Here is a 17,768-nt window from a genome sequence, read left to right on the forward strand (position 1 = left end):
TTGTGGGGGGGCTGGGGACCCCCTGCTGGGAGATGGATAGAGAGGGAGATGTGGAGGAGGGGTGGCACACACACACACCCACACACTCACACACTCTGTCTGACTAACAGACTGCAGCGATGTTACAGAGATGATTTCATAATGAGATTGTGCCGATGCATCATCAAAGGTGCTCTCTGCTTTATGCATCTCATCTCCACATCAACACACACTCGACTGCCATCAGCTCTGGGCGCCTTGACTAGGTACCGATTCATCTTAGAGGGCGGGGATAACAACATGTCCCACAACATGTTTTGCTCTCTGAGACATTAGTTGGTGCCAATCCGACAGAAACGTCACATATATTTATAAAAATATATATTTTTAACGAACATGAGCTGAGGACAGTGAGACGTGGGCCGACCCAACACACTGCAGCTCTGCACGGGCCCCTGCACAGAGGCCTGGACTCAAGGCTATGTTTCTAGCTTGCTTTGGACCAAAGAGAGAGAGAGAGAGACATCTATTATTAATTACATTTGAAAATAACGGAACCTGAAGCCGACCCACGATGGAGATGTTGTTCAATACACGTGACGAAGAAGATGAAGTGATGGGAACATGGGGGACATAGGGTGGATATCAGTGTCACACCAACACAACTTGTTTACATGAGAAATATTGGTAAACAGGTGAAATATGATGTCATTGGAGGAGCAGCGAGGCTGATTGACAGACTGATCAGTTACTTACAATGCCCTTCAGAATCCTGTCTTCCCCCTGTGACTTCACCTCACACACTCTTGTTTAATTGTTTAATACACAAATATATAAATACACAGATATATATATATTTATATATATTCATACATATATTTATATATATATGTATATATATATATAATTAAATATATCTATATATATACTATATCATTACTGATCACCTTCTCATGACCCTTTACAGTAATATATATAAATATATATATACACCCTGTATATATAAATATATGTATATGTATATGAATATATATATATATATATTTATATATATTGCTGTAAAGGGTCATGAGAAGGTGATCAGTAATGATATAGTATATATATAGATATATTTATTTATATATATATATATATCTGTGTATTTATATATTTGTGTATATATATATATCAAAGGTGGCAGAATAACCTTTATGTTCTGGTGCCTTGGTCCACGTCGTGGTTCCGTGGTTTTGACCCTTCCTCCTCCTCCTGGTGCCAGACGGGGGTGTGTGGCTGTGAGGAGGGCTACACCGAGGTGGTGATGTCTGACGGCCTCCTGGACCAGTGCACGGTGATCCCGGTGCTGGAGATCCCCACCGGAGGGGACAACCGGGCCGACGTCAAGACCATCCGGGCCTTCAACCCCGCTCAGCCCGAGGCCAGCTCGCCGGGCCGGGCCGGACGCACCTGGTTCCTGCAGCCCTTCAGCCCAGGTAACCCGGTCCGGGACCTCTGAGCAACTGCTGCGGGTATCATGTTGACAAGGCCAGATATGATAAGAATATGATCAGAATAAGAAACCCCTCACACACAGGGGACCGGAAGTCACACTGAGACATTACAACACATTACATAGTGCATTGTGTGGAGGAAATGTGTGAGAACACAAACATATTGCTTACTAAGCTATAAAAGCCAAAGTGGGAGGAGGGGCTTGAAAAGACAGTGAGAAAGGAGGAGGTCGTCTCAAAGAAAGACATGATGAAGGAGGGGTCAGCGGAAAGCGAGACAACACAGACATGTGCAATATCAGCTGATTTAAATGTAGTAATATGGGGAAAAGTGAAATGACTTCATCTAAAAGGCCAATGACATGTATGTTTATAATAATAGTATAGATAATAATATATAATAGTATGTTTTCATCTGTTCTCAAAAACACTTCCTATGTGAGGGGGTTCAGTAGTTCCTCACCGAAGAGGAGCCCAAAGAAATGTGTGTAACTCTACTGCCCCCTTCAGCTCCGAGACGGGAGTGCCCCGGGGTGTTAACAGTGTGTGTGTGTGTGTGTGTGTGTGTGTGTGCGTGTGTGTTTGTGTGTGGTTCTCTGTCTAGATGGGAAGCTGAAGACCTGGGTGTACGGAGTAGCAGCAGGAGCCTTCGTCCTGCTTGTCTTCATCGTCTCCATGACCTACTTAGCATGGTAACGTGTAGCAGCACATACATGTTCTCATCGTCACGTATTTCACCTCCAACCGGTGATGTGACGGAGGTCATAATGAACCCAACAGTTATGGCTTTTATTGATGAAAACATTTTTATTTGGTAAAGTTATTGAAAAAAAATCTCAAAAAGCCCCCCCCACAAAGAAACCATAAAGAAATACAGCAGATGAAAGCGACATTTGGTTGAAGCTTTTGCAGAGATTTTGCCAACATGCCATTTTTAGTAGATGGTATTTATTATTTAAAGGACATATTCACCATATAATAACAATAACAATAAGGCGTTTTCATGAAATTAAAAAAATAAGAAGATTGAACCTCACCAATATGAGCTAACCTTAACCATGTTTCCACACCGTCTTCAATAGGCAACTTATTCCACACAAAAAAGAAAAAAGAAGCAATAACATGTTTCTAAATGTTTCATACTAAATGATATTCTCCTTAGTTTTTTTACATGCCCACTACCTTCTACCATGGTCCACATTAGAGTGTACTATTATTTTTCTGCTCTTAAGTTAAGCATTACAAGGCATCGTGTTAATAATAATATAATAATAATAATTATTATTATTATTATTGTTATTATAATTACAATAATTGTAATAATACAAATAATTATAATAATTATAATATGTAACATGGGCCGAGTGTTTGTGAAAGCAGGCTGGTGTTGTGTCATCAGTGACGTCTTCATTCGACGGAGGACACTAATGCTGTATCAGCGTTACTTCATCATGTAATACCAGTGGTGTATAAAGTACCCAAAAGTCATACTTGACTAAAAGTAAAGATACTTGACTGGAAAATTACTCAAGTAAAAGTAAAAGTCACCTATGAGAATACTACTTGAGTAAAAGTATTAAAGTATCTGATTTTTTTTGTACTTAGGTATCAAAAGTAATTTTCTGATATTAATTGTACTTAAGTATTGAAAGTAAAAGTAAAAGTAAATGCTGTTAATAAAAAAACAAGGTCAGAATTTTGAGAATTATGAAGTTTATTTGTTTGGGTGCTGTGGCCGCCATGAACAAGGAGTATGAGCTAGGATGAACTTAGCAATATATGAATACTATGAAATTACTAAAATATAAAAACACGATTAACACAGAAAAAAGCAGAACCAAAAGTAACAACCAAAATCATCACTTTAAAGTGAAAAATGTCTTGTTCATCTTCAAAATAAGTTGATTTTCAAAATGGACAGATTTCAGTGTCGCTCTTCTGGGGCTGAAGACGAGTCCTGCGATGATGAAGAGCCGTTCACAGACCCTGATGGTGCAGGTAGAGTGTGTCTAGCTTCACAGGCCTGGTGCAGGTAGAGTGTGTCTAGCTTCACAGGCCTGATGCAGGTAGAGTGTGTCTAGCTTCACAGGCCCTGCTGCAGGTAGAGTGTGTCTAGCTTCACAGGCCCTGGTGGTGCAGGTAGAGTGTGTCTAGCTTCACAGACCCTGGTGCAGGTAGAGTGTGTCTAGCTTCACAGGCCCTGATGCAGGTAGAGTGTGTCTAGCTTCACAGGCCCTGGTGGTGCAGGTAGAGTGTGTCTAGCTTCACAGGCCCTGATGCAGGTAGAGTGTGTCTAGCTTCACAGGCCCTGATGCAGGTAGAGTGTGTCTAGCTTCACAGGCCCTGATGGTGCAGGTAGAGTGTGTCTAGCTTCACAGGCCCTGATGGTGCAGGTAGAGTGTGTCTAGCTTCACAGGCCCTGATGCAGGTAGAGTGTGTCTAGCTTCACAGGCCCTGATGCAGGTAGAGTGTGTCTAGCTTCACAGGCCCTGATGGTGCAGGTAGAGTGTGTCTAGCTTCACAGACAGCAGCACACAGTTGGGAAGCATTTCAGCAAGTCAACGTGATCCACGTCTCCATCCAGCTGTTTGCTGCTGTCATGCGCTTGAGATGACGAAGAAGAAGTCCTCTTCATCAGATGAACTGGACCTGGTGGCATCACATAGCTGCAGGGAGGGTTCTTCCATGTGCTGCTTGATGTAGTCCATTCCTGAAATAAAGTGAGAGTATTATAGACATGATAGAATTAATAACACTTCCTAACATGTCATGACCCCAACCTAAAGTTTTATACAAAATAGTTTGTTTTAATTTGAAGTTTATACATTTAGTTTCATGCACTGTCCGTGCATCCAGAGTTGATTTGTGAATATGTACTTGTATCTCTGTAGTTAAACACAACAACAGTCCCAAATCAATATCGTCGCCATTACTGGACCGCCACTCTTATAATATTAATACAAATAATGATAATAATGCTGTAATGATTAGCATTATATTATAGCTAAGATGACTCAAATCAACAAATTATCACAACTGTCAACACTTCTTCAGCTCATTAACTCGCTAGAGATCCGTCTGCTCCACTCACGCTAATTGTCTCATTTAATTGACGATAGCTAGCGAACGTTAGCCTAACGTACAACATGCGTAGGACAATCAGACACCTGCCTCCCCCCCTCCTGCCAAAGATATAACTTACTCCAATCCTGAGGACAACACTGCTAGATATCTTAACAGGTTTATGATGACTAAACATTAACGTTGCGGCTCATGGGATTACTCTTAAATTACCTCAATGTGTTTCCTGAGGTTGGTGAGTTGTTGAAGGCCATATCTCCGTAGCTTTCGGTCGGCATAAGAGGCACTTCATCCGGTAGGAAGAAACTTTCACTCCGACAAAAGAAAAGAGTTCGCCCAAATATGGCCACGGACGTTGCTCTTGGTCCCCGTGGTTGTTCGATTAGCTTCCATTGCTGCTCCACATGAAATGAGTCGTATCTGTAGCCGCTCGCTAACATCCTGGGCATCACTGGGAAGAGAAAACACGCGGCAAGGACCACTGATCCCCAACCTGTTCGTGCTGCGTTCAGGTGCGCTGCGGTGTGTTCCACAACAGTCCCCGATGTTTCTCATGATTATTTTTTTCCGTAGTAACGAGTAACGATACTGTTTCAGGGGAAATGTATCGGAGTAAAAGTACAAGTTTTCATTGCAAAATGTAGTGAAGTAAAAGTAAAAGTAAACAGAAATATAAGTAGTAAAATAAAGTACAGATACCCAAAAAAACTAAGTACTTCTACTTCGTTACTATACACCACTGTGTAATACTCATTAGTTCTACACTATCGTTTACCATTGGACTCTTAAAGCTTGTGATCCAGACTTTAGTCTGAGCCTGGTCCTGTGGTCTGGAGTCTCTCTGAAGCCCATCAGGGTCTGGCCTTCATCACATCACTGATGTTTATTCATGTTGTTTCATTTCACTTTGAGTTCCTTATCATTTGTCCCTTCATTTCCTGTTTTTATCTCTTCTCCATCTCCATCTCCACCTCCACCTCCACCCTCACACTCACCTGCTCAGCCACTGTGGTTGTTGCCTTGGCTGCCAGTCGAGCTCCAAGTGCCCCTCAGACGGGGTTTACTGGCCGGACCCCACCGGCCTCACGGTGCCTTCCACGTGTCCCGCCTGTCAGGAACTAGAGCACGACGAGTTACAGCGAGACGGCCAACTCCAACTCCAACAGCAGCCGCAGTCGCAGCCGCTGCAGCTGCAGCCATATCAGGCCGTGCTCCAACAGTCCCCACCACCCTACGAGACTCTCATTACTTAGCCAGGCCCCGCCTCTCTCCTGTAGCTCACCGTGCCTCACATCCATTGGTGCCCAGACTCATTCCATGCCTGCTCACTCATTTCGGTGGATCACTTCCTGGAGGTGAGCGGTCCGGCCTCCATCAAACACATCACATCATTCTTTTTACCGGAAACACAATTGCCATGGGTTGGCTCTTTTTTATGATCTATGGGCGACTATGGGTGAGTGGGTAGCAGGTCCGTCTTTCCATCAGGGGGTTGGAGGTTCAATCCCCGCCCTAGTCGATGTGTCCTTGAGCAAGGCACTTCACCCTGAGTTGCTCCCTGTAGCTGCTCTACAGTGAATGAATGTAACAGGACTGTAAGTCGCTTTGGATAAAAGCGTCAGCCAAATGACATGTAATGTAATGTAATATCATTTATAGAAGTTACCAGTTTAATCCTAAATTATGTCCGGAGCAACCGGAAACCTCTGAAAATGGAGGCCAATGCGAAAGTGACTTAGAATGGGCATTCTAATGACCACCTCTGGTTGTATAGAAGTCTATGCTTCATGTGTTAAAGCTGCATTCTCTCTCCTGACCACCAGGGGGCGACTCCTCTGGTTGTAGAGAAGTCTATGCTTCATGTGTTAAAGCTGCATTCTCTCTCCTGACCACCAGGGGGCAACTCCTCTGGTTGTATAGAAGCCTATGCTTCATGTGTTAAAGCTGCATCCTCTCTCCTGACCACCAGGGTGTGACTCCTCTGGTTGTATAGAAGTATCTGCTTCATGTGTTAAAGCTGCATCCTCTCTCCTGACCACCAGGGGGAGACTCCTCTGGTTGTAGAGAAGTCTATGCTTCATGTGTTAAAGCTGCATTCTCTCTCCTGACCACCAGGGGGCGACTCCTCTTGTTGTATAGAAGTATCTGCTTCATGTGTTAAAGCTGCATCCTCTCTCCTGACCACCAGGGGGCGACTCCTCTGGTTGTATAGAAGTCTATATAATGACTTTACTCCTCTCTTGATTTATTCCCTCAGTAAACATTGTAAACATGAGTTTATGTCTCAATCGCTACTTTAAAGTATTTTCTGATAGAGCACAATGTTCATTTTGTGAATTGCGGTCCCTTTTAGAGTAAAATAGACGATGAAGCAGGATATTTTAGGGCTACTATGTGTTTCACCAGTCACTACCACTGCGTCGCCAACATGGCTGATCAGCGTTCAGTTTTAGCATATTATTTGCCAGCCAAAATGGATTAAGCCTTTACAAAGTAGGACACAAAGGACATACTGTTAGTATAGCAAAAACTATGTAACCAGCTAACGCTAGCTAGGTTAGATGCAACATTCATGTTGACTTAATATGAATGTGGCTTCTAACCTAGCTAACGTTAGCTGGTAACAATGTCGTTTTTGTTCCCACTTTATAAAGGCGTACCCTGATGGTCTTACCTTAACCAATCCCTCCGCCTAAACCTAACCAATCTGAGAAGGCAACAAGTAGTAGCCAATCAGATGCAGAGTAAAAGGCGGGTCGTCATGTGGACATTGCTATCTAGCCCGCTCTCCACATCGCAAACTCCTCGTCCAAATGTGGTCACTTTGGTTTCAAAAGACCAATAGAACCACGGCCATAGTCCCAAACGGAAGGCTTTAAACTGGTAATCCACAAACCAGTGGGTGACATAACAGTGGCTGTGTCTATGGTCAGGACCAATAAATAATTTGACGAAATAGTTCCACACATTGGGAATTGCAGTTCTTCATCTTGAGATGAGGAGATCAATATCCATCTATTTCTGTGTTAAGAGCTGAAGTTTGTCAGATTGGATTGTGAAAGGCTGTGCAGGCTAAGAGGTCATAGCTTTATTGTTTTCTGGGATTGTTTCTTGATGAACAGTGTATTCATCCACCAAGTGCAGCGGCTTTATCGCGGTCCTTTAATGATAGCTACTGCCCTGGGCGGTTCTCACTGTTCCACATTAACAATGCAAAGGGGTTTCCCATATTCAGGCCAGAAATACTAGTCAAGTCCCTCCTCTGCTGCCATCTGGTGGTCCAGCATACACATTTCACGTAGACGCTGTCACTCTCGTCCATTTCTATTTCTACCAGTTCAAGGGGATAAAAACATTTCCCAAAAATATTGTCATGATTTTTAGGCTCACATCAAATATCATTGTTCCCCGACATGCCACAATGATAACGTGTCGGACCTTTCTTTAGCGTGGATACAGAGATCTACTTATGCGAGACAGGCCTTTGTGAAAAGAATACAATGCACAATTCAAAGTTCATTCACTTGTTGGGGAAGGTTGAAACAAAGCCGGCCGGTGATCATCATATCATCTAAACTTCCTTTCCCCTGCAGCAAAAAGCCAAAGAAGCCCCAGCGACGGCAGATGAACAACAGACTGAAGCCGCTGACTCTGGCCTACGACGGAGACGCCGACATGTAGAAGTCTTCCTGCCGACCAGAGACACCTACAGACATTCGTCCTACCGCAGGACACGCAGGGTTGCTATGGAAACCCCTTGATGTCAGGGCTGCCGCTGGACACTGTTCATCTTTCATGTACGTGGACAACCCGGGATAGACGATTCTGACGGAAAGAGAAACCTCAAAGTTTAAGAACCAGAATCCATGTCCGTTAGAAAAGTCTCGATGTTGCCGCCCCCTCTTTTTTGTTTTTTTTCTAATTTCCATTTTGATACTTTGTTTCACAAGAGCCTTCGTGAATTCTTTATCTTCTTCTGGAAGTTTGCCTTTGCTTCTCTGCCATCCACTACTGACTGCCGGTAGCATCCGATTCATCGAAAAGGGGCGTCCCCAAAGATTTTGCTCGGAAAAAAGCACAAATCTTCATTTTTTATTGATTTGAGTGGAATCATCTCTTCTTCGTCTCATCTGGCCTGGGTCCATCTCGCAAGAAAAGAAGACCCTGATGATTCCCCGTGCCACCATCACTTCTGCCTGCCTCGTCCCTTCTCTGTTTTCAGGCATAATTTTGCACTATATTAGTGCAGCATGCTATGTACTTATGTCTAGCTTCGCCATAGGAAACTGCCTCTCTCAACAAGATGGTGTACGGTCTTGTGCTAGAAATGTAAAAATTTAGACTCTTTTTGCAAACGGAACTCACCGATGTTTGTTAATACTTTTCTTCTATTACCTCTTGCGTGTGATACGATGAGACTCGATGTAAATAGAATTTTTCTCTCGGGTCTCAATTTTACCTTTCTAGTATGTACATTACAAACTCTGCCTGAGTTCATTTATTATCTGACAATTTTTCTGACTGTGGCTTATCTTTTACTTTTGTAAATTATTCACATTTCTGTCATGAACTCAGACTGCAGAAAACATGTTTAAACCTGCTGGCTCTGGATGGCCCCCATAGTCTCTTCCTGGCTCTGGATGGCCCCCACAGTCTCCTCCTGGCTCTGGATGGCCCCCATAGTCTTCTCCTGACTCTGGATGGCCCCCATAGTCTTTTCCTGGCTCTGGATGGCCACCATAGTCACCTCCTGGCTCTGGATGGCCCCCATAGTCTTCTCCTGGCTCTGGATGGCCACCATAGTCTCCTCCTGGCTCTGGATGGCCACCATAGTCTCCTCCTGGCTCTGGATGGCCCCCATAGTCTCCTCCTGGCTCTGGATGGCCACCATAGTCTCCTCCTGGCTCTGGATGGCCACCATAGTGTCCTCCTGGCTCTGGATGGCCACCCTAGTCTTCTCCTGGCTCTGGATGGCCCCCATAGTCTTCTCCTGGCTCTGGATGGCCCCCATAGTCTCCTCCTGGCTCTGGATGGCCACCATAGTCTTTTCCTGGCTCTGGATGGCCACCATAGTGTCCTCCTGGCTCTGGATGGCCACCATAGTCTCCTCCTGGCTCTGGATGGCCACCATAGTCTCCTCCTGGTTCTGGATGGCCCCCATAGTCTTTTTCTGGCTCTGGATGGCCAACATAGTCACCTCCTGGCTCTGGATGGCCCCCATAGTCTTCTCCTGGCTCTGGATGGCCCCCATAGTCTCCTCCTGGCTCTGGATGGCCACCATAGTCTCCTCCTGGCTCTGGATGGCCCCCATAGTCTTCTCCTGGCTCTGGATGGCCCCCATAGTCTCCTCCTGGCTCTGGATGGCCACCATAGTGTCCTCCTGGCTCTGGATGGCCACCCTAGTCTTCTCCTGGCTCTGGATGGCCCCCATAGTCTTCTCCTGGCTCTGGATGGCCCCCATAGTCTCCTCCTGGCTCTGGATGGCCACCATAGTCTCCTCCTGGCTCTGGATGGCCCCCATAGTCTTTTCCTGGCTCTGGATGGCCACCATAGTGTCCTCCTGGCTCTGGATGGCCACCATAGTCACCTCCTGGCTCTGGATGGCCACCATAGCCTCCTCCTGGCTCTGGATGGCCACCATAGTGTCCTCCTGGCTCTGGATGGCCACCATAGTGTCCTCCTGGCTCTGGATGGCCCCCATAGTCTCCTCCTGGCTCTGGATGGCCACCATAGTCTCCTCCTGGCTCTGGATGGCCACCATAGTCTCCTCCTGGCTCTGGATGGCCCCCATAGTATTTTCCTGGCTCTGGATGGCCACCATAGTGTCCTCCTGGCTCTGGATGGCCATCATAGTCACCTCCTGGCTCTGGATGGCCACCATAGTCTCCTCCTGGCTCTGGATGGCCCCCATAGTCTTTTCCTGGCTCTGGATGGCCACCATAGTGTCCTCCTGGCTCTGGATGGCCACCATAGTCTCCTCCTGGTTCTGGATGGCCCCCATAGTCTTTTCCTGGCTCTGGATGGCCAACATAGTCACCTCCTGGCTCTGGATGGCCCCCATAGTCTTTTTCTGGCTCTGGATGGCCACCATAGTGTCCTCCTGGCTCTGGATGGCCCCCATAGTCTTTTCCTGGCTCTGGATGGCCACCATAGTCTCCTCCTGGTTCTGGATGGCCACCATAGTCTCCTCCTGGCTCTGGATGGCCACCATAGTCTCCTACTGGTTCTGGATGGCCACCATAGTCTCTTCTTGGCTCTGGATGGCCACCATAGTCATAAATGAACCAAACTCTGTCTTTCATCAGCGGACCAAATAAAAAAAGGACTTTTTTGCATTTAAATTGTTAGTTCATTAGAAATAGGACTCGGTTCTCTCTGGTACACAGTACCTTCTCTGGAGCTCAGACAACGTTATTGTGTTCTTACTTTGGCCTCGCGGTCCTAGTGGGGCATATTGACCAATGGAAATGGAGCTCTTCCAGTGGACTTTTTAATGCTCAAGGCTCCCACACTATCTTTTCAGGGTCTCCGTACTCCTCAGGACACAACCTCTCAGCTAAGCATGCACACACACATTCCTATAGAGCATGTAGGGGGCGGGGCTGATGGTCATAAAATGTACAAGTGTGGGGAATCGCACATTCACGTTCAGCAAAAGGTATTTCATTATTTCATAAGAATCACATTTGGAGGAGGAGGTCTGAGTACGGGAGGGCTGAGCGGGACCAAGTGTGAAAGCACCCCAACCGTCTCGGCAATACCCCCAACAGTTACTGAGAGGTGACGGAGAGACATTCGTAGGTTGGAGCTCAGAAAGAGGGACATTGGTTTCGTCCTTTATGGTTAGATAATGCTGCTCCAGTGCCTCCGCTTGGCCAAATGGAACCACATGTTTTTCCAGGTATTTTGCTTTTTAAAGAATGGAAGCCAGAAACAAACGCCACTGTCAGCAGCCTGGACGCGGTTCATCACAGGGTATTCAGAGAGAACGACGTCCATCGACCTGCTACGCTGGTGACCAGTTCCCCATCACGTCCTGCTTCAAATGTCCCACGATGAACGTCGGTGGTGTCTTTGGATCCCACAGAGTCGTTGCCTTGGAAACCTGGGTCTCTTTTGCCTTGGCTTCTGCCCCCACCCCACCATCGATGAGGTTAGACCCACCTTCGAAGGATCAAGTCCCAAGTCCAACCAGAATTCTGATTTTCGAAGAGAACCAAGTCTAGAGGGTGATACATGACACATATTGACTTTACCAAAAGTGATGTTTTATTAATGCTTAATAAATCCCATTTAATGATGTTAGTCCTTTTATAAGTCGCAGGCTTTTGGTCACACATCTGAGTCATCAACAAACAAACTTATTCAGGAGGATTATTTCCAGAATCTTTGTATTTCTTGACAAGAACTTTGAAGCTAAAGGTCCAGTAAACAGAACATTAAGATCCATATGAAACGCCATGTCGTTGCCAGAGAACGGCAGTTTAATAATCTGTGGAGTTTGTTGCTCGGAAATTGATGGAATGTTTAATTTATATCTTCTTGAATATGATTTGTAAATTCTTTTTATTCTTTTTTGTTAATGTACCATAACGTGTTTCCTTTTTTACTGCACAAATTGTTATGCAAAAAAAAAAAAAAATGAGACGTTGAAAGTGGGCGTGCTCAGAGCGATATTGATAACTTATTGAAAAACAAAATCGCTTATGAACTTTCCTTTTCCTACTGTTTGTTTATATGTATTTGACTCATTGCTGATAATAAACAAGGGAAATATTTGAAAGTTGTCAAGTTTTTTAAAAGCTTCTTCAAAGGAGCAAAGGATTCTGGGACAAAGAGTTCAGTTTTTGCTTCTCAGTACAAATATAACCTGATATTTATACAAATATAACCTAGTATTTATACAAATATAACCTAGTATTTGTACTAATATAACCTGGTATTTGGACTAATATAACCTGGTATTTGTACTAATATAACCTGGTATTTGTACTAATATATCCTGGTATTTGTATAACCTGGCATTACAGTCATAAGCTAATGGGATGTTGATGAATATGAATAGACGGGGACACTTCTTTCATTTCATATGTATTGAGGAACAAAACAAGTCAAACTAAACAAATATAATGAGCAGTAAACATAGAAAACTGTGATGACACATGATCATTCTCAATAACAAGAAGCATCTGTACCAGATGAAGCCAGATCTACGACAGATTATGAAACTGTTGACAAGATAAACATCGCCGAACGATTACATCTACATTATTGCACAAAGAAAATATCTGTACTGAACAGTTTCATGATGTTGCTCATACAAGTGGATCGTTCAGTGTGCAGCAGGGAGGACGTCTCGTCATAAAGGAGGAGGAGGAGGAGGATATCATCAGGAGGAGGAGGAGGAGGAAGCTGATCAGAATGGGGAGAAGTAATCACAGGAAGTGAAGATATCTGAATTTTAAAAAACCAGGAAGCTAGAAAATGACAAATGTGAAGAAAAATTAAACAACTTAGGGAACTTGAGGAGGGTTTACAATAGTTATGTACAATATTAAAACAACTATGAAGCCCAGTGCCATACGCTGTTTTTTAAACATATATTTGACAAAAGTTAAAGTTAATGTCGTAGTACGACAGTGTCTGTCTCTCTCTCTTCTCACCTGTGTGTGATCCTGATTGAAGGACGACCCCAATGACCCCCACTGGACCCCACTGACCCTCAATGGACCCCACTGACCCCCACTGGACCCCACTGACCCTCAATGGACCCCACTGACCCACAGTGGACCCCACCACATATTCCTCTGTGGGTCAGAACTCGTCTGTTCTGTTTCAGGGTGACCGGCCTCAGACTAAAACATTTAACCTCCTTATCGTTCTCTCTTCTCCAGCGTCATCGCCGAACAGTAAACACATTATATATATATACGATATTAGCATCTATAGTTTCAGTACATCGTTATATTACATTGGTCATCTTAAGAGGGGATTTGTGGTACTTTCTTTACACTATGAAGGTAAATATAGAGAAGTAAACTATTACTATTAGATCTAACTCTAAACGAGACACAAGTAGATGTCCATGGAGCTTCATTTAGAAAATGAATGAATGAATAGAATGATGTGGTAGAATGTAGAATGAGTAGAATGATGAAACAGAACTTCAGCATCTGATTGTCGTGAAGCTTTGCGGCCCAGATGAACCCGGTCCATGTCGGGGCAGATCGTTGTCGGTTCTGATTCTGATCCCGAGGCCCTGTGGGGAAGACGCTCCCTGTATCCACATCTGGGTTTAAAAGCTCCGTCTTCCTTTCAGCTTGTATGCTTCATATTAAGTTGTGAATATAATTCATAGAGCTCCACCTTGGACCAGGAAGTCCAACCAGGTCGGCCCATGTTTAACTCTTTATAGGGGAATGTGCAATACAGTCATCCCCCTACGGGACCGTTCAATGTGACCGTTGTTCTCCTCTTTCGCCAGCAGAGGGCAGTGGAAGACCGTAAAGATGTTCTGCTTCTCGATGACTCTTTACGTTCTCTACGTCTTTACAGTTTTTCTCGATTGCTTAAACCCTTTTTTTGAAAGCATGCCTCGTTTTCTCAAAACTCTAAACACAAATCCCAAAACCACTCACACAAAATCCTTTATATCTCTGTCACCTCAAAAGGGTATTTTGTTTTCAAATGACAAACACAGCCCATCATACGAGTAGACATTCTGAGCATCGATTGAACACTGATGTGCTCAATGGAAAACACGACTATGAAATGGGAAAACACCAGTATGAAGGCCTTATCAGGTCCAGTGTTACTGTACGCTTTCTCCTGTTGTAAAATATTGTAAATGTATGATGTTTTAACTCAAAATATAAAACAACACACAAATATTTCTTTCTTTTTTCTAATTTTTTCACAGAACAAACAATAGAAAATAGACCGCTACAGTCAACAAAAAGAGAAAGAAAAGTGTAAATAAAAAAGGACAACAGAAATACTCCTCTGCCTCTCTGGTCTTCCATGTTTTCATCCATTCTTCTTCAAATCAGGAGGTCACCTGTGGCCCTTATATTGCTAAAGCCTTGATTCCAAATTGCACAACAGTCGTGGAAATGGAAGTTTTGCCAATTGAACAGGGTTAGGGTTATAACAGCAGTGTGTTCTGTCTGAACACGAGGAGGTTGTGGCATTGATGAAGTGTGCCAAGTAGAGAGGATGGTGTTTAGTGTTTTGCAGAAAGTGTGGCTAACAAATGAAATCTGTGTCTAAAGCAGATAATTTGTGTTTATAGTTTAGCAGAATTGGTTTAGGGAGTTGGCACATGAGTTACAGGTTGTGGTCATTGTGTTATAAGTTCCAGTTTTTGTGTATAATCAATCGAGAAAAACTGTAAATGTACCACGCTAATGGCATCAAACCCTGGTGTAGTCCGTGTCTCCTCTAGTCTTCTCTGTGTGGATGATCTGGGTCCTGAGTGGATGATCTGGGTCCTGAGTGGATGATCTGGGTCCTGAGTGGATGATCTGGGTCCTGTGTGGATGATCTGGGTCCTGAGTGGATGATCTGGGTCCTGTGTGGATGATCTGGGTCCTGAGTGGATGATCTGGGTCCTGTGTGGATGATCTGGGTCCTGAGTGGATGATCTGGGTCCTGTGTGGATGATCTGGGTCCTATGTGGATGATCTGGGTCCTGAGTGGATGATCTGGGTCCTGAGTGGACGATCTGGGTCCTGTGTGGATGATCTGGGTCCTGAGTGGATGATCTGGGTCCTGAGTGGACGATTTGGGTCCTGTGTGGATGATCTGGGTCCTGAGTGGATGATCTGGGTCCTGTGTGGATGATCTGGGTCCTATGTGGATGATCTGGGTCCTGTGTGGATGATCTGGGTCCTATGTGGATGATCTGGGTCCTGAGTGGATGATCTGGGTCCTGAGTGGACGATCTGGGTCCTGTGTGGATGATCTGGGTCCTGTGTGGATGATCTGGTTCCTGAGTGGACGATCTGGGTCCTATGTTTCAAGTTTCAAGTTTCAAGTTTCAAGTTTTTATTGTCACATCCCCTTTTATACAAGTATAATCGGTTCGTGAAATTCTTATGTGCAAAACACCCGACAGCAGTAGCAGACTAAAAAAAAGAATAAGAATGAGAATAAACTATACAATATCCACACACAAAAAAGAAGAAAGTATTAACAATATATATATAAAACAATGTAATAGAATATACATCATGACAATATATATATATAAAACAATGTAATAAAATATACACTTTTTTGAGACTATATATATATATATATGTATATACATACAATATATATATAAACAATGTAATAAAATATACACCATGGCCATAGATATTCACAGAATATGTTCTAGTGTGTAGTGTTAATGAGGGTCTCAGTCCTTGTTCAGCAGCCTGATGGCCTGACTGAAGAAGCTGTCCTCAGTCTGTTTGTGCGGCACTTGATACTGCGGTATCGCCTGGCTGACGGTAGAAGGGTGAGCAGTTTGTGGTCGGACTGGACATTGTCTTTCATCATCCGCTTGGCCCTGGCCACGCACCGCTTGGTGTATATGTCCAGGATGGAGGGAAGCTCACCTCCAACGATGTACTGTGCCGACCGCACCACCCTCTGTAGTGCCCTACGCTCCAGGGCGGTGCAGTTCCCGTACCAGACGGTGATGCAACCTGTCAGAACACTCTCGATGGTACTGGTGTAGAATGTTCTGAGGATGCGGGGGCCATGTTGAATTTCCTCAGTCGCCTAAGGAAATACAGGCGTTGTTGGGCCCTTTTCACCACGTGAGTGGTGTGCGTGGTCCATGTGAGGTCCTCGGAGATGTGCACGCCGAGGAACTTGAAGCTGCTGACCTCTCTACTGCAACTCCGTCTATGGAGATGGGGTGTGCTCTCCTCTCCGCTTCCTGTAGTCCACGATCAGCTCCTTGGTCTTCTTGACGTTGAGGACGAGGCTGTTCTCCTGGCACCACTGTACCAGTGATCCAACCTCCTCCCTGTAGGCTGTCTCGTCGTGCCGGTGATCAGCCCCAACACTGTTGTGTCGTCAGCAAACTTGATGATGACGTTGGAGCTGTGCATGGCCGTGCAGTCGTGGGTGTACAGGGAGTAGAGAGAGGCTCAACACGCATCCCTGAGGGGCTCCCGTGTTGAGGGTCAGCGGCTCTGAGGTGGTACCGCCCATCCTCACCACCTGGCGGCGGCCCGACAGGAAGTCCAGTATCCAGCTGCACATGGTAGAGTGCAGGCCTAGACCTCTGAGCTTGGTGTCGAGCTTGGCGGGAACAATAGTGTTGAACGCTGAGCTGTAGTCCACAACCAGCATTCGCACACAACAGTTCCTCCTCCAGGTGGGAAAGGGCGGTGTGAAGTGCCATGGCAATTGCGTCGTCGGTGGATCTGTTTTGACGATATGCAAATTGCCATGGGTCCAGCGTGGCAGGCAACATGGAACAAATGAAGTCCTTGACCAACCTCTCAAGCATTTACTGACAATCGAGGTGAGGGCTACGGGTCTCCAGTCATTCAGGCAGGTTACCTTGGGGTGTTTGGGGACAGGCACAATGGTGGACATCTTGAAGCTCTCAGGAACAACAGCCTGGGACAGGGAGAGGTTGAAGATGTCTGCGAAGACTCCTGCCAACTGGTCTGCACATGCTCTGAGGCGCGCCCGGGATGTGGTCGGGACCTGCCGCCTTCGGATGTCCACCCGCTTGAAGGCTCTGCGCACGCCAGCCTCTGAGATGATCAGCAGGCTGGTCTCCTCGGCGGCGCTGCCTTCGGCGGGCTGCCGTTCACGTCGAACCGAGCAAAGAATGTATTTAGCTCGCCTGGGAGGGAGGTAGAGGAGTTCTCTTCACCGCTGGTTCTCCCTCTGAAGTCCGTGATTGTCTGTAGCCCGTTCCACACACCTCTCACGTCATGGCTCTTGAGCTTCTCCTCCACCTTGTTCCTGAACTCCCGCTTGGCAGAGCCGATGGTCTTACGGAGGTCGGAGCGGGCTCTTTTGTATTCCGCCATATTCCCTGAGTCAAAGGCGGTGTTACGCGGGCGGAGTGCAGCGCGAACATCGCCATTTATCCACGGTTTCTGGTTGGGATAAATCCGAACCGACTTGGTAGGAACAACGTCATCTATGCATTTCTTGATGAACCCGGTGACTGAGGACGCGTACTCACTGACGTTGTTGTCCGAC

At 45.4% G+C, this 17,768-nt stretch overlaps 1 protein-coding gene across 1 annotated transcript in view; it reads left to right on the top strand.

Moving 5' to 3' along the window:
• thsd7aa (thrombospondin, type I, domain containing 7Aa) overlaps nt 1-9,066 on the top strand; it is a 183,295-nt gene extending 174,229 nt beyond the window's left edge. The window contains exons 27-29 of the mRNA XM_056420376.1: nt 1,238-1,451; nt 2,074-2,161; nt 8,144-9,066. Coding sequence (XP_056276351.1) covers nt 1,238-1,451; nt 2,074-2,161; nt 8,144-8,231 — 390 coding nt within the window. The 3' untranslated portion in view covers nt 8,232-9,066. The remainder of the gene's footprint in view (nt 1-1,237; nt 1,452-2,073; nt 2,162-8,143) is intronic.
• The last annotated feature ends 8,702 nt before the right edge of the window (nt 9,067-17,768 follow it).

The sequence above is a fragment of the Pseudoliparis swirei genome, chromosome 1 (genome assembly GCF_029220125.1).
Source record: "Pseudoliparis swirei isolate HS2019 ecotype Mariana Trench chromosome 1, NWPU_hadal_v1, whole genome shotgun sequence".
NCBI lineage: Eukaryota > Metazoa > Chordata > Actinopteri > Perciformes > Liparidae > Pseudoliparis > Pseudoliparis swirei.